The sequence below is a fragment of the Diceros bicornis genome, chromosome 39 (assembly GCF_020826845.1).
Source record: "Diceros bicornis minor isolate mBicDic1 chromosome 39, mDicBic1.mat.cur, whole genome shotgun sequence".
Taxonomy (NCBI): domain Eukaryota; kingdom Metazoa; phylum Chordata; class Mammalia; order Perissodactyla; family Rhinocerotidae; genus Diceros; species Diceros bicornis.
Window position 1 is genome coordinate 16,592,018 of NC_080778.1, and position 25,509 is coordinate 16,617,526.

Genomic DNA, 25,509 nt, shown 5'->3' on the forward strand with positions numbered 1-25,509 from the left:
GAGAGTTCTTTTAGTAGAATGTTTATACTGTATACTCAAATTTTTAAATTTCCGTGGTTTTTTAAATTTGCAAACATAATGTATTTAGCTTACTTACTATATGAAGTCAACGTGCTCATCCCTTTTACGTAAATCACATGTTCATCATCGATGTGGTAAAGAATGAATCCATGCATATCAGATGCCTACTGTGTTCCAGGTGCTCTGCATACATTATTCCATGTAGTCCTCACAATGGACAAGAGAGTTATTATTATCCCCATTTATTTATTTATTTTTTTGAGGACGATCAGCCCTGAGCTAACATTTGATGCCAATCCTCCTCTTTTTTTTGTTGAGGAAGATTGGCCCTGGGCTAACATCTGTGCCCATCCTCCTCTACTTTATATGGGAAGCCGCCACAGCATGGCTTGACAAGCGGTGTGTCAGTGCACGCCTGGGATCCGAACCTACGAACGCCCGGCCACTGAAGCAGAACGCACACACTTAACCGCTTGCGCCACCGGGCCCGGCCCCTATCCCCATTTTTTTAATGTTTAGAATGAGGTTCAGAGAAATTTAGTAACTTGCCCATGCTCATACAGCTAGTTGGCAGATGCCAAAGCTTGTTCACCATGCTTTTCAGGATCACCATCTGATTACTTGCTTCAAAGCCGTTTTTTGCTTCCAGAAACAAACCCTCAACACAAACGTCCCCAATGTAACTTTAAAGAGAATCTGTAAAGTGCATATTTTGCACACAAAGAGGACTGCTGTTCCTTGATGAGGATTTTTTAGCTCACAGACTCGTGTTGCATTTCTAGACGTGGTCCCATCTGGACGAGGACCGCCAGGAGCTCAGCAGACAGCTGGAAGCTGTAGAAAACAGCATCCCGAGTGTGGGTTTGGTGGAGGAGAGTGAGGACAGGCTCATCGACCGGATAACGCTCTACCAGGTCAGCGTCCAAATGACATCTTAGGGTGAAAAGCTGCCATATTTCCTTTCGAAACTTTCCCACGGTTTTAACAGAATCTAAGCAAACTTGCAATCAAATATTTTGTTAAGTACTTTTACTTTTATTTCAAGTTATTGACATTGTTGAAAACAGATAGCTTTTAAGTGTTTGCTTTATAATAGAACATAAAAAGGTCTTTTTTTCTTCTTTTTAATGAGAGCTCTTTTTGAAAATTCAGCCTCCACCATTTTTTTGTACTTTGTGCTGATGTCACGTTATCTTGAAATGATTATAGTTTGTTGTTTTATAATAGAGCATTAAAAAGTCTTTCTTTCTTTTCTTTTTTTTTTTTTTAATGAGAGAGGGCTCTTAGTGAAAATCCAACCTCCACCACTCATTTTGTGTAGTTTATGCTGGTGTCACACTATTCTCGAAAGAATTATAGTTTGACAGTTCTAAATGCACTTAAAGTTACTACAAAAAGAGCTATAAAGAACATCTATACTTAGATATAGATGAAGCATCTCAAAGTTTCCAGTGTTACTTGGGTGCAAATAGTTGAAGTTTGACTAACGGATATTGTGGGCACCAGAGAAATTATAATTCTTAAAGAGAAAAATTGCATTATCCAAACTTTTGACCCAGTATTTTCAATTATTTTAGCATTTGAAATCCAGCCTTAATGAATACCAGCCCAAATTATATCAGGTATTGGATGATGGGAAACGACTTCTGATATCCATTAGCTGCTCAGATCTAGAAAGCCAGCTAAATCAACTTGGAGAACACTGGCTACATAATACCAACAAAGTGTCTAAGGAACTTCACAGATTGGAAACAATATTGAAACACTGGACCAGGTAATGCAATGACTATTTTGCAAATTTTTACACTAGTGCTGCCGAGTATTTATAAGGCTAGTATTTATAAGTATTTATAAGGACTTGAAAATGATACGGTCCCTCTAGGAACTTGTCACATAGTTTGGAAAATAAAGGCAAATACAAAGCCCCCAGTTGGATTCTTATAGAGTTGTACAAACATGTAATTAAAAGTGAGCAGAGGCAAGAATTATGCAGTACAGCTTACCTTTGATCTGGCATTCTCTCTTACCTATTGACTGTACATGGGTGGTCACAGTGAAACCTTAGAAGGAGAGAAGAAAGAGCAGGTGTGTTTTGAGAAGGTGAACTTTCTCCAGGGCAATGCGAGGTATTCACAGGAGGTGGAGGGTTGATTTTACATTATAAAATATTTCTATGCCACCTTTATGTCTAAGAACTTTTAATAACAATCATCTAATATTTTCTAAATAGCCTCAATGTGAAGGAGTAGGAGAAAGATATTTTTATTTTCAGCTTAGAGATGGGAAAGGTGAAACTCAGAGAGTGACTTGCTTAAGGGATAAATATTAAGAGAAGAGAATTTGAGAGTGTCAACCCAGGGCATTATTCTCCCAAATCTATCGTGTCTCCTTTTAAAATTAGCCTTGGTGAATAACATGGGTTAGCAGAAAGTAGGAACTGGATGTTTACTTAATAGCCTCATTAATATACTTACAGATACCAAAGCGAATCTGCAGATCTGATTCACTGGTTACAGGCTGCAAAAGACAGGCTAGAATTTTGGACTCAACAATCTGTGACAGTCCCACAAGAACTGGAAATGGTCCGTGATCATCTGAATGCTTTCCTGGTAAGCCTAAGAATCTAAGGCATTTGGTTCAATTTGATTATTTTCAGGCCTTTAGGTAAGGCCTGACCTACATGAGCAAAAAGGAAATCAGTTGTCAATGGATACACTTAATAAAAGAATTTTTCAATGATAACTATGTGTGTTGAATAATTATGCAAAATACTCGGGCTCAACATTGCCTCTTTAGTTTTCAAGTAATGGCTTCATTGTTGGCTTCCATTCATGGCAAGGGTGTGCTGCTTTTGTGTTCCTCTAGAGTGCTCACATAACTCCCTTTCAAGATGTAAAGAAAAATTGATTATGGAATAAATTGATCTCTTTCCTTAAATGAATGATCTGGCTAGTTAATCCTGATTTGAATGTTGCTACTTCTTTTAGGAGTTTTCCAAAGAAGTGGATGCCAAATCTTCCCTGAAATCGTCTGTTCTGAGCACTGGAAACCAGCTTCTTCGATTAAAGAAAGTGGACACGGCTGCCCTGCGTTCTGAGCTGTCACACATTGATGGCCAGTGGACTGACCTGCTGACAAATATTCCAGCTGTGCAGGAAAAGCTCCACCAGGTATAGAAATAATCATTGGTTTCATTGGTAATAATAGATTTAAGCTGTATTAGATGGGAAACTCTGTTGATCTGCTTTTGCTCACGAATTTAGATCAGCTTTGTCTTGCACATATTGTCTTTTCTCTCTTCCACTGTGTTGCATATTAGAAGTGAACTGTTCCACAAATGCCGTATCTTCCAAGGGCTTCTTTATAGTTTGTGTGTATATTAGAATCCTCGTATGGCCTTGTTTAAATTCTTTGTTTTCTCATGAGTAAAATATGGGTAACTACAACTCCCTCATGCAATGAGTAGTTGTGAAGGTTCAATAACAATATATGTAAAATCTTACCTACAATAGCGCAACTGGCATTCAATAAATGAAGAGAAGTACGAGAGATAAGAAGCATATTTCTTATCTGGAAATATGCTTCTCTCCCCTAAACTCCCAGATATTTTATCTTTCTCTCTCTTTGGCATTCATCACTGCGTACAAGATATGATGGATATGTTTAATGTAAATGTCTTATCCCTTTTAATCGGGAGCTAGACATTTCTAGACGGCAGGAAACATCCCACATTCATCTCTATATCTTTCTGCACCACATAAAAGTCCGTCAATATTTTAAATGACTGCTTTTGTTCCTCCAAATCGTTATAATAAGTATCTGCATAAATGTCTGATATAAGAAGCAAGGTTCAGAATTCTAAGTATATTTTAGTTAAAGCCTGAAGAAATTGACCAGGCTCTTAGGAATAGATGTTAGAGTGCCAAAAATCTAGAAAATGATAGTTTGTAGCATGCTATTTTTCTTTCTTCTTTTAACATTCCTGAGTCATAATACACAGCAATTTTACAAGATAATTAATAAAATACATCTGTTGACTGTTTTGTAGTCAAGTTTTTTTTTTAACTCATAAAACTAGCTATAAAATACGAATAATATTTTCTTCTTGCTGGTGTTTTGATTAATTAGTTAATGTTTATACATATTTATAGTATTAGATGTCGAGTGAACATAAGATGACTATCATTGTTCCATGTTTGTCTGATGTTTAATTTCAAGCTTCTCATGAGGTTATGATCCAAAAATGTCATTAAGAAGTGTTATCTCTTTTGGTACATTCATAAGAATTAATGTAGGGCTTTTAGGTTAACAGAAATTGGGTTTGAATTTTAACACTTGTGACTTGTTCACTCTCTTTCTTGGGCAGCTCCAAATGGATAAGCTGCCTTCTCGCCATGCCATTTCTGAGGTCATGACCTGGATTTCTCTCATGGAAGATGTTATTCAAAAGGATGAAGAGAATATAAAAAATTCCATAGGTTACAAAGAAATTCATGAATACCTTCAGAAATATAAGGTAATTAAACATTTTTTTCATTTTTAACTTTTCATATTTTAGGGCAATTTTATTTCAAGGAACTGAAAAACTCAAATTATGGGAACCAGGTCTTGGAGTATATGTTTCATGCTTAGTGACCAGATAGGTGTACAAGAGTAAGGAAACTGTCTCCCTAGTTATAGGCATAGAAAAGTTTTCCAGTATCAGGAAAAATTTTGAATAAGATTTTGTGTCATTTTAAGAAATTGTAAAAATAAATACTAAAATTTATAAATATTTTATAGTGAGATTATATAATTTATCAAATTCTGCATTGTCTACCTAAAATATGTATATTTATATTCAATATATTAATAAATTCAAATTTTTATAAATTTAAATTTAATATATTTATAAATTTATAAAGTCAATTTATATTTGATATGTTCATATATGATATATGTATTCAACTTCTGAAAATAATGAGTTATATGAATGTACACAAATTGTGCCATTTGGACTAAATCATGGAAATAATATTAATCTTAAGGTTACCTAAGGCTTTCCAACTCTGAATAAAATAGGAGATGTTTATATGTATAATCTTGTTTTCTTATTTTCTCCCTTCCCTTTTTAGGGTTTTAAGATAGACATTAACTGTAAACAGTTGACAGTTGATTTTGTGAATCAGTCTGTGCTACAAATCAGCAGTCAGGATGTGGAAAGTAAACGCAGCGATAAGACTGATTTTGCTGAGCAACTTGGAGCAATGAATAAAAGCTGGCAAATCCTACAGGGTCTAGTAACGGAGAAGGTAAGCCAAGCGGCCTCTGCTGTCCCTAGTTACATGAAAACTCCAAGAACAGGCACATTCTGTGAAGAAAACTTATTTCGCAAGTGGTGTGGCTACGCTCAGAACACGAATGCTTCTTGAAGAGAAAGCCACTGAAGGTTATATCACTGTAAACATTCTTCAGTCCTGTGAATTATTTTCTCTTATGGACCTTCTACTCTTTATGTATTGTGTTTTGTTTTAGTTTTTTTTTTTTTTTTTTTTTTTTTTTTTTTTTGTGAGGAGATCAGCCCTGAGCTAACATCCGCCAATCCTCCTCCTTTTTTGCTGAGGAAGACGGCCCTGGGCTAACATCGGTGCCCATCTTCCTCCACTTTATATGGGACGCCGCCACAGCATGGCTTACCAAGCAGTGCGTCGGTGCGCGCCCGGGATCCGAACCAGCGAACCCCGGGCCGCCGCAGCGGAGCGCGCGCACTTAACCACTTGCGCCACCGGGCCGGCCCCTTGTTTTAGTTTTTTAAAGATGCCTCTTGATTTCTTTTTCCTTTGCTTCAAGTTGACTTAAGTTCTTTGCTTGCTTACCAATCATAGCTATCAATTCACACTTTATAAAATTCATTTTTTAATCATATATGCAAGGAGCTATATTTTTAAAGAATTCTTAATTTGGAGGAAATAGTAGCTTGAGTAGTTGGAGGAAATAGTGGCTTCTGTGCCAATGAATTGATTTCAAAAAATAAAATTGCAAATTTCATTATGTTTGTTCAGATCCAGCTGTTGGAAGGCTTATTAGAATCTTGGTCAGATTATGAAAATAATGTACAATGTCTGAAAACGTGGTTTGAAACCCAGGAAAAGAGACTAAAACAACAACAACGAATTGGAGATCAGGCTTCAGTTCAGAACTCAATGAAAGACTGTCAGGTAACTGGTCCTCATGGCTGATGTGCACTATTTCACAATTTCATGGCATATACCGAATGAATTTTCAGGCCCTGAGAGTTGAGAGTTGAATATTGAAAAAAGTTACATTTGGTAATGAACTTTTCTGATTATGTGAGTTTGTGGTGTTTTTCTATTTGGTTTTATTCACTTGTTTTTATAAATTTTAAATTAGAGAATTTTCAAACACACTCATAAGTAGAGAATGCTGCTCACCCCCATATACTGATCATCGGATTTAATAATTATCAGGATTTTGACATATTTGCCTGAATGATTTCTTTTCTTCAATATTTCATAGTGAATTCCAGACATCATGTCATTTTATTCCTGTATGCTACAATACACGTCTAAAAAATTGACATTTTCTTACATAATCATAATATCATTCTCACCACACACAAAAATACTTAACAATAACCCCTTAATATTATTTAATGCTCAACCCATACCGCTATTTCCTCAATTGTCTTTAAAATGTCTTTTTTGCAGTTAATTTATTCACATAAGAATACCATAGTGTCCACATGCTACATTTACTTGTTAGATCTCTTAAGTGTCTTTAATATTTTTTTAATACTATGAACTTGTTACAGAAACTGTAGAGTGGCCTCAGGTTCAGGATTCGCCAGTGTACTTTCTTAAGATGTCTTTAACGTGCTCCTCTGTATTTCCTATAAATTCGAATTAGCACTAGAGGCTTGGTTGGATTCGGGTTCAACTCTAATGAGCCAGTGCCTCACAAGTGACAATGTTACTTCCTACTGGGTCACATCCGGAAGTACTCAGCATCATCTGCTTGTTCTACTGTTAGTGATGAGGATTGTGGGTTTAGGTGGAGTGGGCATACCCTAAATGTTTTCCAGTGACTTAGGGATACTTAATATTTCCTCAGGTATTCTTGTTTATAAAAAAGAAATGTGAGCTATTGCAGTTAATGCTGTAATAAATTTTAAAAAATTCAATAATTTGTAATGTGTTACAGATGAGCTGTGATGGTTCTCTGTAGTATTTTCTAAGAACAATTGAAGACTCATTCTACAGACATGCTCCTCTCCCCAAATCTTATTTTTATATTCTAGATTTAAAAAAGAAAGTCTTATGGTAACTATCTTCCTTCCAACCAGCATTTTTTCTGTAAAGAGACATATATTTAAACGCTCGATCAAAGCTTTTTTGTTCAGAAAGGGAAAAGCAGATGCTCTCGTACTGGGCTGACAAGCAAATGGATTACAATTTCAAGGGCGTGTAAAAATGGCAAAGAAAACCATCATATAGAGAAATACCTTGAAATTAAAAAAAAAAATGCTTCACATCAGAAGACGGTGTAAAAGATTGCAGACCAAAAATATGCATCAACCGGTCTCATTGCATTTAGAATTTTCCAGGGGCCAGTAGTATTGCTAATTTAGGCCATCAATTCTAATATGTACAAATAAGCCAGAATTTCAGAATCTTACTTTGAAGGACGAGAAGTCATACCTCTTGATGAGTTCCTAAGTTAAAATGTTTCCATTAAAATTAAAAGATAATTGAAGTGTTAACATTAGCAAGATTAGTGCTTCCTTGTTACATAGTTGTGGTAAACTTTACTATTAAAAGATTGAAATAATACATTAATATAACTTTCCTTTTCCTTTTTTTCTTCTTCCTCCTCTACTTTTCTTTTAGATTTCTTACTATTTTTTTCTTCTCTTGAATGTACTTTTTTTCCTGCCGTTTTCCATTTTGTTTCTTTTCATGTAACATGTCTTCTATTTAGCAGAGAGAGACATCAATATCTGGAAAATGTAGCAGAAGCTTGGCCAAGTTTTACTCCTTTTTGGACCCAAATTTTAGTCTCCCCAAGGGTCACACCAGGCCATGTCAAGAGGGAAAGCTTGAAGCGTGGTTTAGAGAACTCTACACCAATGCCAATTTGTGATTTCAGATGAAAAGTCATTTTTTTGAAACAAAGAACAGAATGAAAGTAGCCCACACAGTTATTTTGGGGCATCACATATAAATCTCAATGGTCTAACTGGCAGGTTCTATTTGGCAGTACTTTGATAAAAATTTATTGTTATTTTTGAGAAATGGTTCCTCTGGACCAAAGTGTGAAATTCAAGCCATTATGCTTATATCCGTGACTGGATTCAAGCTTTATTTTGTTTAAAAAATCTTGAATATTTTTCCACTCTTTCAGAGGTGATTTATTAATTTAAACCAACATAAAAACTTATATTTATGAATTAACTCAAGTTAAGAATGATTTATTATAGCAAAAAATGTTAGGTTTGGCTTTTCCCTTCATTGATCAGAAACAGAATCATCTTTTCATTATTATTGAAAGGAAAGGAAAACACACCTTTATTTTGCACGAAATATATATTTCAGTCCTGTTTCCCTCCTGGGTTTTGCTTTATGCCAATATAAATGTGCAGGGCATTTTAGAGATGTGTTTCTAAGCAATGGATCATTCGTTTAATATTGCTCACTAAAAAAGTTAATATCTGTGAATAAATGAGGATAAATTTATTTCAAGTGGTTGAATTTTAGAATCATATTAAAGGTGTACTGGAAAGATTATTTATGGTTATTTAATCTTTTAGAGAAATAGAGAGAAAAATCCTTAAATAGTTAATTATGTTTTCTATACTGCATAAAGGACCTGTAACCCCACTAATCACTATCTTCATTCTCTGGTTAGTTATCAAAGCTGTCAAAATATTGACAAAATTATAAAATGGAAATGAAACAATAATATTAAAAACAAAAACGATCTCTTCAGGCTACTAATTGCATAAATTTCTAATTAATACATCAAGACAAAAATAGCTGCATGATAATTAAGGAGACAAAAATAAATAAATTTGCACTGAAGCGTGGCAGATTACCAAATGGCTGAATATAATAATACTATCTTACATTTGCCTAGTTTTTAGCAGCTTAAAGGATAGCTCATATATACGTATCCAATGTTATCCCTTTGAGGTAAGCAAATGTCTTATTATTCCTATTTTATAAATGGGGTAGAGAGTGAATAAAAGGTTGGACCACACAGAAACAAAAATAAAAGAGGGACAACATTTGTAATTAATACAGCAGAGACTGGATTCCTCACTGTAGCCTGTCAATAGGACTACCCAATCCCAATATTGTTATCCATATGTGGATCTTGAGAGGGAAGTAAAAAAAAAAATCTTTTTTACAGAATTGAGACATTATCCAGACTTAAAATATTTTGGAATTTTCTTCATTCTAACCTCCAGGGCCTGCACATCCACATATCTAGTTCTAGGAGTGTACTTCTGAATATGAGAATGTAACCATGCCTTAATATATGGCTTGTCACATCACCCCAATATGGGGATTACTTCCTCTCCACCAATTCAGGTCCAGATGACACGCCTCCAGCGCTTGGCTGGGACTCAGTAGGCTCCGAAGGCTTGGGTGCTAATCCCAAGATTAATAAAGATTCTGATTTTCCATCTGAAGAAACAGAAATCCAGTGGAAGTTTCTAACTTATCCAAAGTGGCACAGCTCAACAGTAGCAAAAATGAAACTAAATCTCAGATACTAAGCCCAGAATACCATTCTATCCCATTTCACCCTATGAGCTAGGACTGTGTAACCTGTCCAACACCGAGATACAGTAGTCCCCCCTTATCCATGGTTTCACTTTCTGCAGTGTCAGTTACCCAAGGTCAACCACGCTCCGAAAGTATTAAGTGAAAAATTCCAGAAATAAACAATTCATAAGTTTTAAAGTGCACATGGTTCTGAATAGCAAAGTGATGAGATCTTGTGCTGTCCCAATGTGTCCCGCCCGGGACATGAATCGTCGCTTTGTGGCGCAGATCCACCCTGTATCCACCAGCTGCTCTTTAGTCACTTAGTAGTTGTCTCGGGTATCAACTCGACTGTTGCGGTATTGCTTCTGTTCAAGATACCCTTATTTTGCTTAATAACAGCCTCAAAGCACAAGAGTAGTGATGCTGGCAATTGGGATATGCCAGAGAAGCCATAAAGTGCTTCCTTTAAGTGAAAATGTTCAAGTTCTCCACTTAATAAAGAAAGAAAAAATATCATATGCTGAGATTGCTAAGATCTTTGGTAACTTTTATAACAGTGTATTGTTGTAATTGTTCTATTTTATTATTAGTTGTTGTTAATCTCTTACTGTGCCTAATTTATAAATTAATCTTTATCATAGGTACGTATGTATAGGAGAAAACATAATAGGGCTCGGTACCATCCATGGTTTCAGTCATCCCCTGGGGGTCTTGAAGGTATCCCCTGCAGATAAGCGGGGGACTACTGTACATGCATTTAAGAATATAAGTCACGGGCCGGCCCCATGGCTCAGTGGTTAAGTGCGCGCGCTCCGCTACTGGCGGCCGGAGTTCGGATCCTGGGCGCGCACCGATGCACGGCTTCTCTGGCCATGCTGAGGCCACATCCCACATACAGCAACTAGAAGGATGTGCAACTATGACATACAACTATCTGCCGGGGCTTTGGGGAAAAAAAGGAGGAGGATTGGCAATAGATGTTAGCTCAGAGCCGGTCTTCCTCAGCAAAAAGAGGAGGGTTAGCATGGATGTTAGCTCAGGGCTGATCTTCCTCACAACAACAACAACAAAAAGAATATAAATCATGTTACCATTTCTGACATATATTTCTTTGTTTGTAGCTTCTTAAATTACATGGTGCCATTTCCTTATCTATTAGGTAATCAAATTTTACTTTTTTAAAGTTATGGTAATTTCTTATGGAATAAAAAGACTATTTTAAAAATATAAATGTAGGAAGAAGTATTGCTGTGGAGACTCTTTCCTGAGAATGATAAGCTTTTTGGATTAGAAAAGATTTTTTAAGATATGAAACTATAATGGCTCCATTTCAGTGTACCCCAGAAGTCTATAATAGAACAATTTAAAATGGCTATTTTTTAATCTTTCAGGATCTGGAAAATTTGATTAAAGCAAAAGAAAAAGAGGTAGAGAAAATTGAGCAGAATGGACTTGCTTTGATTCAGAACAAGGAAGAAGAAGTCTCTGACGTTGTCAAGAGCACGCTACGGGAACTCAACCAAACCTGGGCAAATTTAGACCACATGGTAATATTGCTCGTGAAGAGCTGGCTGCAAGACTGTGTTTACCATCTCATGTCCAAACATGACATGGGTTTTGATTTTCCTAAAGTAACTGAGTAAATAATTACGGAATCCATATATCATCTCTTTCTACGGCTAAGTCCACTTTATTAACCTCTTTTTTAAAAAGTCTAGCTTTGGATGTTCCTATAATACACACTATTATGAACACTACTCTCTTAATTCTCTCATCCATTCCATGTGCATAGATAGCATCTAGGCACAGACAATTCTCAAATGTGTATCCCCAGCCTGGATTTCTCTCCTAAACTCTAGATAGAGACAGAGAGAGAGAGGGAATCCGTTGACATCTCTTGCATGACCAGTTGACATCTCAAATTTCCATGCCCAAACCAACTCTTCTTCTTCCCCCACAAACCTATACTTTCTGCCGTCTCGATGACAACTCTACCCTTCCAGTTGCTTAGGCAGAAAATCTTGGGATCCTTCTTTGCTCCTCTCTTTCTCTCATCCCCCAAATCTAGTCCATCAGCAATCTTGTCAGCCCTATTTTCAGAATGGAGTTAGAATCCAACCTCTGCCCCCATCTCTGCAACAAGCACCCAGGTCTAAGTCACCATCATGATTTGCCTTGATTATTTCAATGGCCTCCTAAATAGTCTCCATGATGGAGAGGTCCTGTTAAAATCAGGAAGTCAGATCACACCAGTCATCTGCTTAAATCCCCCCAGTAGCTTCTTGTCTCATTCAGAATGAGGCCAAAACCTGATGAGGGCCTGAAGGCTTGTATGACCTGACCTTCCGTGATCTCTCTGACCTCGTCTATTGCTACTGGTTCATTTTGCTTCCAGTCTCTTCCTACTCTTGAACTCAACATGCATGTTCCACACTCAGGGACTTTGCACTGGCTGTTCCTCTGCCTGGAACACCCTCTCCCAAATACCCGCATGGGTCACTCCCTCTTTTCAAAGTCTTTGTTCAAATTCACCATCTCAGTGAGGGCTTCTCTGACCACCTTGTTTTGAATGACAGCCTCTGCATCCCCACCTCACACTTCCTGACTTTCTTCTCTGCTCTGGCTTTTATCTGTATCTAACATATGATATAGTCTACTTGTTGGTGTTAAATTTCTCTCACTAAAACGTAAGCTCTATGAAGGCCTTTGATAAATATGTGCTGAGCGGAGTGCTGAATCCTCCAATAGTAAGAATACATGCAACAACAAATATTGCTCTGCACACACGTGTCCAGGTAGTTATTATCCATACCTCACAGAGATAGGAGCTGAGGCTCAAACAGGTTAGAGGACAGGGACCAATGACCTACAGCAAGCAGCTTCCACAGCGTGTATATTCTCCAGGTGCAGCTTTCTAGTCTGTTCTTACCTTATCTTTAACCCAATGTTAAATCTGTTTTATTTTATTCATTTTTATAAATCATCACAAATTTTTGGAAACAATTTACCATAGAAGTAAATTAAGTGATTCTCTCATAGAAACGCCTTCTCATGAAAAACAAACAAAAATAATACAAAGAAGAAATAGACTTTAAAAATTCTCATTGACCTCCTAGCCTCCTTTTCATGTCCGGTTCTGACGTTCATGGTGGGCTGGGCACCTGTCTGCACCTGTGGGCATTGCCTCGTTCCTGAGGGAGCACTTCCTTAGTCCTTTGGCCCATTAGATAGTATCTCAATTGGTTTCAACATGTTTTCTTTATGCTAAGAAGAAAAGCAGTGAATGCAGGTGCAAATTAATTTATATGATCTCCTTTCTTAGTTATAGCCATACTTACTCCATATTCAAAAGATTACATTTGGAAGATCAGGGGCCAAGAAGTCCAAAGTAGATAACTTTTTAAATGATATAGACCAAACTAAAAACAACTTTTCTATTGCAGATAAGTATAGGGAAAGAATGTTCTAGTTCTTGGATATTTTGTCTTTAGATATTCATTTTAGTGTGTGTGTGCATATATGAGATAGATAGATGATAGATTAACAGATTGATAGATAGATATAGGTAGGTAGGTAAGTAGGTAGGTAGATAGATAGATAGATAGATAGATAGATAGATAGATAGATAGATAGAAAGAAAGAAAGAAAGAAAGAAAGAAAGAAGATAGATAGATAGGTTTCATTTCTTGGGACCAGGCTGCCTAGTTTCCAGTCTAGATATCTCACATTCTAACAGTATGATCTCAGGTGATTTTCATAACCTCTTTGAACCTCAGTTTCCTCATCTATAAGACGAGGATAATGATTTTACGGGGATAAGGTTGTTATGAGGATTAAATGAGTTAATGCATTTGAAACATTCACTTAATATATTTTCTAAACTGTGGTATTAAATATATTGACCTTTTATCACTTTTATGTTATGTAGATATATATAATTATATACCTTATATCTAAAGGTTTATATTATATTATCATATATAATATATATTTTTATATACAATAATAAAAAGAAAAGCCATATATTATATAATTATATATTATAGGTTTATATTGTAGGTATTATAATACTTTATATTATGTATTTTATATAATACTTTGTATTGTATATAAAGGTTATATATATCACCTTTTTAGGCATTTTTACTTAGACTGTGTTCCAAAGTATGAAAGGCATATGTTTCAATGTTGCTACATCTTACTTTTCAAATCTTTTTTTTTTAGTTTGAGTTTATTCATAATGCCTGAAACCCTGATGAAGTTCTTAAATGTTAATGTTTTTTCCATCAGTTAAATATATATCCCATCATTTTAAATATTATGCAATGATAAGAAGCGTTGGTCTCTTTCAAAAGGTTGGGCAGTTGAAGATACTGTTGAAGTCGGTGCTGGACCAGTGGAGCCATCACAAAGCGGCCTTTGATGAGATCAACAGTAACCTCATGGAGGCCAGATACTCTCTTGCCAGGTTCCAGCTGCTGACTGGATCTTTAGAGGCTGTGCAAGTTCAGGTAGACAGTCTTCAGGTAAGGAATGAGTTTAAGCCATCCTTAACATTCTTCTTCATTTGAGAAAATCAAAAACTTAGCAGATTTTTTGGAATATTGCTGTATATTATTTACACTTAATTATTTTTAAAATATTTAAAATTAATTTTACCCGTTTGATTTGTTACTTAATCAGACTTGCCTGTGGATCCCAAATTCTGGATTAGCTGGTGTATAACTAAATGATTTTTTCAATTCTGTTACGTAAATGTCCTCATGAATGTATTGTATAAAATGATTTCGTACCCAACCTACCTCCTTGATCCATTGTTGCTGCCTTTTATGTCTTTCCTTTCTCTTTTTATCCTGCTTCTCCAAACATATACTAAGGGATTAAAAAGAAAACAAAGAAAAAAATAGCAAAAGTGGTAAATTTTTTAACTATTAAGTTGTTTTCTTTTCATTCAGCATATTTTCAGTGGTCTATCCAATGTCTACGCCTAACCCTCTTTTTCTAGCATTTACTGCTTGGTTTTCTGTGTGTCCTTTATCATTGTATTCATCTAGAATGACGTCGCTGCTGTTTGACTTAAACACAGCACCCTCTCCTATTTCAGGTCACTGCCCTTAAATTACCTGCTGCCCTCACTCCCCTGTGTATCTGGGCACTGGGCACTCTTACTGTCACCGTTCTTTCTCCCTGGCTAAATAATGCAGGCTATGGGATGGGCCGGGCAGGCCGCCGAGGGATGGGATACCAGCAAGAGCCCAGCATGTACCCTCCTTATATCACTCCACTTCCCTGGCTTGGCAATCAAAGTTTATATCATGCTGACCTCATATGCAGACTTGCTGAAGGGAATTTCTTTTTTAGGGGGGTGGGGCAGAAGGGAGGAAAAATAAAATGTGTATATATAATTTCTTTCAACCTTAAATACTTGTTGAGAATACTAAGAATCGTTAAAACTTATTAAGTTTAAAAACACACTTTATAACTTTGAGGAGGTTAGACGTACTTTTAATTTAGCCTATTCTGTGTTTAATACCTGCAAATGCTATCTTAAGATATGAAAGGATTCAGGGTCTTTTCCTTGCATATTTTGATTTGATGGCAATCAGATATCAGTGTTAAAGAGGACTGGATTTTTGTAGCCTACTTCACCTATGGAGTTTTCCTAAAATTGAGTCTATCACTTCAGCAGTATTTCCAGGGAAATATCTTTCTTCAAGTTCTTTCACTGGCCCTTGGTAGAAGACTCTGCCAAGGCTATAGCCTGTCTAATAAATATTCCTTGGAAGGAAGAACACCCAGAGATAGAACTTAGAGATGATACTCAGAAAGCCCTTGACTTCTCAAAGTCTAATTATCAGGAGGTTCTGGTAGAACAACTCTAGGTACTTAATAAAATAGACACCTGGGTATTGACTTGTAGCGGCAAAGAGAACCACAGTGCAACATATTACGCGAATACCACCACCATAGCTTCCCACTAGATGATGGACAATGATCCCCTATGTAACCTTTTACAGCAGCATTCCAGATGCCACTATAAGAAGGCTTAATGGTTAAGAGTCTCTTCTCACACCAATAGGAACAAAATCATAAAAGAGAAGAAATGGTTATCTAACGAAAGCTTATAAGGCATTGGAGCAAAGTCATGGCTTATGTATTTTTATGTGCATATTTATGGAGACAACTATAAATTACTTTTAAATTTTATGATTAGAATTTAGATCCTGTCATGTCATCTGTGGCACTTTTTCTTTGGGCAGAATCTTCAAGATGATCTAGAAAAACAAGAAAAGAGCTTAGAGAAATTTGGCTCTGTCACCAACCAACTATTAAAAGAGTGTCACCCACCTGTGACAGAAACTCTTAGCAATACACTGAAAGAAGTCCATATGAGGTATGGAACATGCTAATTTTACACTGTTATGCATTATTTATATCACAACCTTATTATAAATAATGATACAATTAAAACTTGCTGGCATTTTGAATGTGAGCTTTATAGTTGAGCTCTATTCTTTTAATGTTTTAATTTTCACAAAATGAATTTAAGGGTAAGTAAATGTAGCGAAGATATTTAGAAAGAAATTAGAACTGCTAAATACCCCAGATTGACCTCATTCCTACTATCTACCCTTGAGATATGAGTGTGAAATGTTACTTTTTATGATGTTAGATAGAAATGAGACACCCTTGCATTATTTCCATATTCACGTGAACCAAGATCATGAAAAATAAAACAGTAAATAATAGCGTTTGGTGAGAGGTGGTAATCTGCCCTTGAGTGTTGGCTGTTGTTTCCAGATGGAATAACTTACTGGAAGAGATTGCTGAGCAGCTGCACTCCAGCAAGGCCCTACTTCAGCTTTGGCAAAGATACAAGGACTACTCCAGACAGTGTACATCTACAGTTCAGCAGCAGGAGGATCGAACCAATGAGCTCTTGAAGGCAGCCACTGACAGGGACATCGCTGATGATGAAGTTGCTACATGGATTCAAGATTGCAACGTATGTTCAGAAACTGTGGTGCTCTCCCAGCATACCTTTCTTGGGCTTCGCAAGCTTAGCAGGGCTAGTCCTGATGTGTGTAAGCTTTCGGTCTGTCTGAGTATGTGAGACAACTATCCAAAAGTAATTGTTTGACATATCAAAGAGCCTGCTAGGTTTTCAGAACACAGTTACACATGTATCAGATTTAAGAGGCCCTCCCATTGTTTCGTTTTTTTAAGATGAGTTGTTTTCCCGTTTTTCCTAATGGGATACAATCCATGTGAAAGGTTTAGGGTATCTGTTTTTACAGAGATGGTCAATACAAGAAATGACCATATGGCGAGTGATGTTATATTTTTAAAAAATCCACTGTTAATGGTATTGTCCATTTAGGGTCATTGTCTCTTATGTAAGCATCAACATTGTTTCTTCTAAGAATTTAATGGTAGAAAGAAGCCTTTCGCTCCTGATTTATGGATATGCTTCTTTTTAATAGCTTTTTAATATTTCTTCTTTTCACTGTAATTGCCAATAACCTACTTAAGGTTTTCAAGAACTATTCTTCTCTTGTTTCACCCATTACGTGGTTCTTACTATTTGCCCTTATTTGTCTTTATTTTAATGAACTTGTTTCAAAGATCTTCTAATAAACTTTCCCCAATCAGTTTATTAGAATTAGGCAAGTTATAAAAAGCACATAAATAAAAGTTTAACTGGTTCTAATACCTTCACACGAATAATGAATGATCGCTTTAAAGCTCAAGTTTAATATTTAAAGTAAAGATAATTCAGTGCTTTTTTTTTTTTCTCCTTCCACATAGTTTATCCTCACAAGATTGGTCATTTTCAATTTTCAGTCCTCCTGAGTTGAGACATACCTGTTTTAGAGTGTAGGGATCCATGTTATTTCTGTGGATTTTCTAATCTCTGTGTCAAGATTAAAGTTGCCCTTTGCTTCTCTTCCTCTCAGCAGTCACTGCATAGGCAGAGCAGCTCTGCTCTCTCCACCGTGGGTGGTGGGGCATCAGCAGCAGGTAGAAAAACCAGTCGTTTGTCATCTCTAAGTGATAGATGGAGACCAGAAACAGGAGATTTCCATTGGCTTATAATTTTGAGTGTATAAGAGGGTCTCAAAAAGTGGAAGCAAGAGATGCTATGGAAAAAAAATGGAGATACAGTCAACTCTCATCCCTGCTCATCATTGCTAGGGTTCTACACCCCACTGAGATAGGAGAGTCAATCATAACCACTGCAATGGGACCACGCATACAGAAGATACTGTTGACAAACTCATCCCTTCTGTGTATAATATTAAGTAGAAAACGGTAAAATGTAGCACTGTGTTTTTCATTTGATACCATTACATGAAGAAGCAGGGAAAAACTGCCAAAATGTTTCCAGTTATCTGCTCTGCTTATAGATAATATTTTTTCTTGTTTATGTATGTTTTTCTGCATTTCCGCAATGTCTTACAATGAACCTATGTGGCTTTTCTTATCAGTATAGTACATATATTTTTTAAAATGTTAATTTTTTAACATCAGATTCGAGTCTTGATGATTTTTTCTGCAGGTGAAGGATATTCAGTGCAATAATTTGACAAATAAGAATTGAGTGTTTCCAGATGTGTGACCCTTTGCTGATTGTTTATAATAAGGAGGATACTTAACATGTTGTTTTGTGATGGGTATATTTGCATCTCCTGTAGGACCTCCTCAAAGGACTGGGGACAGTTAAGGATTCCCTTTTCATTCTCCATGAGCTGGGAGAGCAACTCAAGCAACAAGTGGATGCTTCGGCAGCATCAGCCATTCAATCTGATCAGCTCTCTTTGAGTCAACACCTGAGTGCACTAGAACAGGCTCTTTGCAAACAGCAGACTATGTTACAGGTACAGAGCCCATATCCAATATGTTATAAATTGGGTGTTCTATAATGTCTGGGCATAAACATAGAAAAAGAGGAATTTTTCATCATTGAGGCAATCTCTCCTTCAAGACCAAAGAATTAAAAAGTAAACAAACTTGGAAGTTCCACTGGGGACAAGGGAAGGTTGAAGTCTTGCACTGTTCCTTACCATGTAATTTTGCCCCAAACCAATGCTTCCTTCCGTGGTACTGAGTCAAATATGTTCAATTAATAAATACTAAGTAGCTTTTATATTAACATTCGTTATATAACAAGTTTTTGCAAGAATCAGAATATATTTCTGTTTGATAATGTATATAAAAATAACTTTCATTGGTTATTTAATTAATGGTACATAGAAACATTGGTTATTTAATTAATGGTACATAGAAATGATTCTAAGTTTTAGAAAAATTACATTAATAAAGAGAAGAAAATTTAAATCATTTGTAGCCTGGTTTCTTTAGGAATGGCATCTTGAGAATGGCAATTTGACACAAGAATATGAAAAATAATTTCAATATCCATTTATCCTTTTACTAGATTTCTAAATACCAATTTTCTTTTGTGAAAAAAAGGCTGGAGTTCTTGATTATGAAACTTTCGCCAAGAGTTTAGAAGCTTTGGAGGCCTGGATAGTAGAAGCTGAAGACATACTACAAGGGCAGGACCCTAGCCACTCATCTGACCTCTCGACCATCCAGGAGAGGATGGAAGAACTTAAGGTAAGTGTGTTCAAATCCTAGTCCCAGATCTTCTATTGTCTGTCCTCAAAATCTTAAGGAAAACTCAGAACTCCTAACAGGCCTACTTTTTTATTTTGAGCTCCCAAGGAAACTCTTACAGCTCTGCTTTATTGCTCTTCTGAGAGGAGTGAACTCTGTGCTGGCAATGAGCACAAGCTGATTTCACAGCCTGTGATGGCAGCCCAGCCAGGAGCATTCTTAGTATTCCACCTCGCTCCTCTTTTTTTCTACCAGTAGTCCCTCCCCATGCCCAGTCCATCACCTCCTTCATAGCTCTTGAACCTTCTATCTCTATCCTCATCCACCCCTCGTTTAAGCTACGCAATCTCTCTCTCAGCCTCCATGGGTCTTCTTCAAGCCACTGCTCTCCCTCTGACCCATAACTGCTAGAATTTTTTTCTTTTAAAGGGTTTTACTTAATTATGAACTATTTAAACATTCAGTAAAGTAAATAAAATAATACAATAGAGATGCAAATTTTATCATATTATTCCTCTGCTTAAAACCCTCCATGGGTTGCCATTGCTCCCAGGATAAAGATCTATGTGGATTATCAGGCCCAGCATAACCTGGCTTCCTCCTTCCTGAGGAGCTCGTCTTCTCCATTGTCCATCTCATCCTCCACCCACTTGGGAGCCACAGGGCTTCCCGGCATCTGTCATCTGTGTGCATGATGTTCCCTCTGTCTGGAATTCTTTTCTTGTCGTCCCCCCCACCCCCGACCCCCACCACTGATAGGAATAACTTCCTGGTCATTTTATTCAATAGCTCTCTCTTAGGAAAGCTTTTGCTCTGTCCATGGTCAGGCTTCCCAGGGACACACTTTCATAGCACACTATTCATTTCCTTCAATGGTTTATCATACCATTTAATTATGTTCATGTGATTAGATGACTACTGTTGTTTTCTCTACTATTGGAATAGTATCTTACCCTCTGTAAGCACCATGAGAACAAAGGAGTGTCATGTCAGTTTCGTTCACTGCTGATGTCTACCCATGGAAATTCTGCCATCTAATAGTTATGCTTTGGCTTCAACTGTTGGAAAAATTTATTCTTTCTTCAGAGTTACCAGCCTTTTGCAGAGCATGCAAAGAGAAAAAACACACAGCCGAAGGCGTCCTGACATTTTCTCCTTCCTGTAACAATTTCCTAGATGGAGTTATGGATGCTCGCAGGAAAACTAGAAGAGGCAGCTTTGTCCTGTGTTTGAAGGGAGGAAAGAGGTCTGAAAGCATAGACTGCTGTCTCAGTTGAGTCTCATCCACTTTGGGATTGGGGTCAAGGACCTAAAACTGAAGCTTTTAAGATAATGTGTGGTAATTTCACAGCTCAAGTGGGATTATATTCCATCTAGCAAGAATCCAACAGTTCTTGTTTGTGCAGCTCTCCACTTACTAGCTGGGTAGCCTGAGCAATTAAAGTTTCTGGGCCTCTTTTTCTCATTGTAAAGTGGGAATAGTATTGGTACTTACCTAGTGGGATTGTTTTGAGGATAAAATGAGTTATTACCTGTAAAGCTCATTTAACATGCTTGGTTCATATTAAGTGCTCAATAAATGTTAGCTATCACTATTATACCTATTATTGTTATTATTAAATAATAAGGGAGCAGATTAGCATGGATAAATGACCTATGAAGGGTAAGAAATAAACCTTTTCAGTCATCAGCATAATTTTCATCCTTTATCAGTTCTATCAAAAATTACTTATGAGTAAAGAAATCAAGTAAATAATACTTGATTATTTACGTAAATAAGACATAAACTCCTAAATGTTCAGTAAAGAGTGGTGAGTGGCTGTAGCAGCATCAGCAACAGCAGTGGAAGGAAGCAGATTAGGAGATGCAGCTTTCCTTTTTTTTTTATATATATATTATTTTATGGAGGTCATATTGATTTATAACATTGTGTAATTTCAGGTGTACATTGTTATATACCGGTTTCTGTATAGTCTGCATCGTGCTCACCACCAATAGTCTACTTTTTATCCGTCACCATACATATGTGCCCCTTTACCCCTTTCACCCCCCTACCACCCCTTTCCCCTCTAGTAACCACCAATCTGTTCTCTTTTTCCATGTGTTTGCTTATCTTCCACATGAGTAAAATCGTATGGTATTTGTCTTTCTCTGTCTGACTTATTTCACCCAACAGAATACCCTCAAGGTCCACCCATGTTGTTGCAAATGGCACGATTTCATCTTTTTATGGCTGAGTAGTGTTCCATTATATATATATCTCACATCTTCTTTATCTATTCATCTGTTGACGGGCACTTGGGTTGCTTCCACGTCTTGGCTATTGTAAATAATGCTGTGATGCACATAAGGGTGCATAAATCTTTTTGAATTATTGATTTCGTGTTCTTTGGATAAATACCCAGTAGTGGAATAGCTGGGTCATATGGTATTTCTATTTTTAATTTTTTAAGAAATCTCCGTACTGTTTTCCACAGTGGCTGCACCAGTTTGCACTCCCACCAGCAGTGTATGAGGGTTCCCTTTTCTCCACAGCCTCTCCAACACTTATTATTTCTTATCTTTTTAATAATGGCCATTCTGACGGGCGTGAGGTGATATCTCATTGTAGTTTTGATTTGCGTTTCCCTAATAATTGGTGATGCTGAGCATCTTTTCATGTGCCTGTTGGCCACCTGTGTGTCTTCTTTGGAAAAATGTCCGTTCAGATCCTCTGCCCGTTTGTTTGCTTACAGCTCCGGAGATTGCAAGTAAGTGGCCTAGAAACGCGTAGGAGACTGAAGACTAGCTTCTTCCTGAAATCAAAAGTTCACCGCGCATTTTGAAAGAGCTCTGCCTTTTCTGACCATGGTGCTAAACCTGCTATTAAATCTTGCTTTCAGGGACAGATGTTAAAATTCAGCAGCATGGCCCCAGATTTAGACCGTCTGAACGAGCTCGGCTACAGGTTACCCCTGAATGACAAAGAGATCAAACGGATGCAGAATCTGAACCGACACTGGTCTCTGATCTCCTCCCAGACGACAGAAAGATTCAGGTAGAGGCGCCAAGAGATGTTTCAGCCACTCTGATATATCAGCAGACATCAGTTCATGATTTGTCTATATTTATAAATTATAGGTCTTGCCAATGATACTCACAAAATTTGAACTAAAAGTGGGAAACTCACATTGTGAAGTGGTTTCCTATGTTTAATCGACTAAATATTGTTTTAGTCCAAAAATAGAAATATTTTTCACATAAGTACATTAAAGATACATAATTTTATCATTTGTAAAACTTACCATTTTAAACTTTTATTTTTTCTTCATTTTCTTTTTTTCAATTTTACTACCTAACATGAAAGCCTTGTGGTGGTCAAATTAGTATTGGAGACAGAAAACATTAAATCCAGTTTTATATGCTAAAGATATAAAAATAAGCAACCACATGACCATTCTTCTTTTTCCTTTGTTCTCTAGTAAGTTACAGTCATTTTTGCTTCAACATCAGACTTTCTTGGAAAAATGTGAAACATGGATGGAATTCCTGGTTCAAACGGAACAAAAGTTAGCAGTAGAGATTTCGGGCAATTATCAGCATCTTTTGGAGCAGCAGAGAGCACATGAGGTGAGTTATGCCAGTCGATTTGGGGTAATAGAATAGTTTTAGGCCTTAGGAAGATGCTGCAAAATGCCGTGTGGAGGAATTAAACTGCTGTCTCTTGTGGCAAGTCTGCCCAAATGCATGCGTTGTTTTTGCCTTCTTTCTTACGGTTGAGGTTTTGATATCTTAATTACAAAAATGTGGTCCATTTCTTTGCTCCATAGTTGGTTATAAGCATGTGGCAGCCTTCAATACCCTGCAATCGATAGTACCAGAATCGTGGTAAAAATCTACTTATGGGGGTTGAGAGGGGATGCAGAGGGGGTGTGTGGAAGAAGTTCAGAAAGACGACTTTCAAATTGAGTTATAGACTATGTTAATATTGCCCAGGCTAGTTGCTTAAGAATTTATGCTTTAATCAAAAGTCTTTAATAAAGGAAAATTGTGTGTTCTTTAGAAAACATATACACATTTTATACTAAAGAATCAAGCTACCAAATATTTCTGAGTGTACCCCTTGATCAAATTGCATTATAATTATTTCTCAAGAAACACTGAGAGAGAACTAGATAAAAAAGCAGATTAATTAATTTGCTATTAGTCTCTATTTTGCTATTTACTGGTGTAACTAAGTTGCTCCATGCTTTTATGAAATATATACAAATGGAGAAATTTGCTGTTGTTAGTGCCATTGGTCGATTCCAACTCCTAGTGACTGGACCCCTGCCTGGTCTTTTCGCACCATCCTCTCACCCTCTGGCGCTGTATCAGACAATGCTCCACTGCTATTCGTAGGATTTTCATGGCCAGCTTTTTGAAAGTGGGTCGCCAGGTCCTTCTTGCTAGTCTGTCTAGTCTGGAAACTCTGCTGAAACCTGTCCACCATGGGTGACCCTGCTGGTATTTGAAATCCCCGTGGCATAGCTTTCAGCATCACAGCCACACACAACTGCCACAGTATGACAATGACAGATGGGTGGTGTGGTTCCCTGAATGGGAAGTGAACCTGGGCTGCGATGGTGAGAGTGCCGAATCTTAACCGCTAGACCACCAGGACTGGCTTAAATGGAGAAATAGTAGTTACCTAAAAGCAGAGAAAAACTTAATACAGAACTTAAAAGAGAGGGAAACTTATTTTAAAGCATTTTGCTTAAATTTAAAATGTAGAGAATTTAAACATGTGTAAGGTAGTTTTAAGTCCGGTTTTATCAAGTTCATGGATAATGAAATAAAAGACAATGAATCAAAACTACAATATGATATCATTTCACACCCACCAGGATGGCTACAATGAAAAAGATACCAATAAGTGTTGATGAGGATGGAGAGAAATTGGAATCCTCATACATTGCTGGTGGGAATGTAAAATGGTGATGCTCCTTTGGAAAAAAATTTGGCACTTCCTCAGAATGTTAAACATGGAGTTAGCATGTGATCCAGTATTTTCAATCCTGGGTATATACCCAAGAGAAACGAAAATAAGTGCCCACAGAAAAATGGTGCAAGTATACTGTTTGTAGTGACGTTCTTGATAATAGCCAAAAAGTGGAAACAACCCAAATATCATCAACTGATGAATAAATAAATAAAATAAATAAAATATGTTATATCCGTGCAATGGAATACCATTCAGCAATAAAAAGGAATGTGGTACTGATACATAATGCAACATGGATCAACCTTGAAAACATTATGCTAAGTGGAAAGAGACCAGTCACAATAGACAGCACATTGATTATTCCATTTCTATGAAATGTCCACAGTAGGCAACTCCATAGAAACAGAAAATAGATTAGTGGTTGCCTAGGGCTGAGGGGCTGGGAGTAAGTGGGTGGTGATTGCTAATGAGTATAGAGTTCTTTTTGGGGTAATGAAAACGGTCTAAAATTGATCGTGGTGATGGTTGCACAAGTCTGTAAAAATAATAAAAGTAACCAAATTATACTTTAAATAATTTAATTAACCAAATTAAATTGAGAAACAGTGAGTCTGAAAAAAGAAAGTGTGGGTTTTTTTTCCATTCTTCAACTTTTTAAAAGTTGAAGCTATTCTCTGTTAGAAAATGGACCATAGTCTGCATACAAAATAAACTGGAATCCAAATTCTGTGTTAACTTTATTCAGTGATTTTCAAAGACAAAGGGAAACATAATTCTACTTTTAGCCACTTAATTTCAATAAACAAAAACTAAACTTTATCTTTAAGGATATCTTAATTGATTATTTAAAAATACATATTCCTACATTGCGGGATTTCATACCTATCCTGTTCAACTGGAGATATTTTTCATAGCCTTGCTAAAACCAGAATTTTTGGAAAGTTATTAGAAAGCTTCTCAATAAAATTAGGAACTCTAATGTATGTTCTTCTTTTTTTAAAATAATAGTTGTTTCAAGCAGAGATGTTCAGTCGTCAGCAGATTTTGCACTCGATCATTGTTGATGGGCAACGTCTTCTAGAACAAGGTCAAGTTGATGACAGGTAAGATCCTTGATATATTATTATGAAGAAA

At 36.7% G+C, this 25,509-nt stretch overlaps 1 protein-coding gene across 4 annotated transcripts in view; it reads left to right on the top strand.

Moving 5' to 3' along the window:
• The window catches only part of SYNE1 (spectrin repeat containing nuclear envelope protein 1), a 430,148-nt gene that overhangs the window by 323,435 nt on the left and 81,204 nt on the right, over nucleotides 1-25,509 (top strand). For all 4 annotated transcript variants that reach the window (XM_058534130.1, XM_058534127.1, XM_058534128.1 and 1 more), the window contains 16 exons: nucleotides 804-935; nucleotides 1,599-1,795; nucleotides 2,498-2,630; nucleotides 3,009-3,191; nucleotides 4,388-4,537; nucleotides 5,136-5,312; nucleotides 6,063-6,218; nucleotides 11,183-11,338; nucleotides 14,147-14,317; nucleotides 16,052-16,185; nucleotides 16,593-16,797; nucleotides 18,488-18,670; nucleotides 19,266-19,412; nucleotides 22,295-22,449; nucleotides 22,874-23,021; nucleotides 25,384-25,478. In XM_058534130.1, coding sequence (XP_058390113.1) covers nucleotides 804-935; nucleotides 1,599-1,795; nucleotides 2,498-2,630; nucleotides 3,009-3,191; nucleotides 4,388-4,537; nucleotides 5,136-5,312; nucleotides 6,063-6,218; nucleotides 11,183-11,338; nucleotides 14,147-14,317; nucleotides 16,052-16,185; nucleotides 16,593-16,797; nucleotides 18,488-18,670; nucleotides 19,266-19,412; nucleotides 22,295-22,449; nucleotides 22,874-23,021; nucleotides 25,384-25,478 — 2,522 coding nt within the window. The remainder of the gene's footprint in view (nucleotides 1-803; nucleotides 936-1,598; nucleotides 1,796-2,497; nucleotides 2,631-3,008; nucleotides 3,192-4,387; nucleotides 4,538-5,135; nucleotides 5,313-6,062; nucleotides 6,219-11,182; nucleotides 11,339-14,146; nucleotides 14,318-16,051; nucleotides 16,186-16,592; nucleotides 16,798-18,487; nucleotides 18,671-19,265; nucleotides 19,413-22,294; nucleotides 22,450-22,873; nucleotides 23,022-25,383; nucleotides 25,479-25,509) is intronic.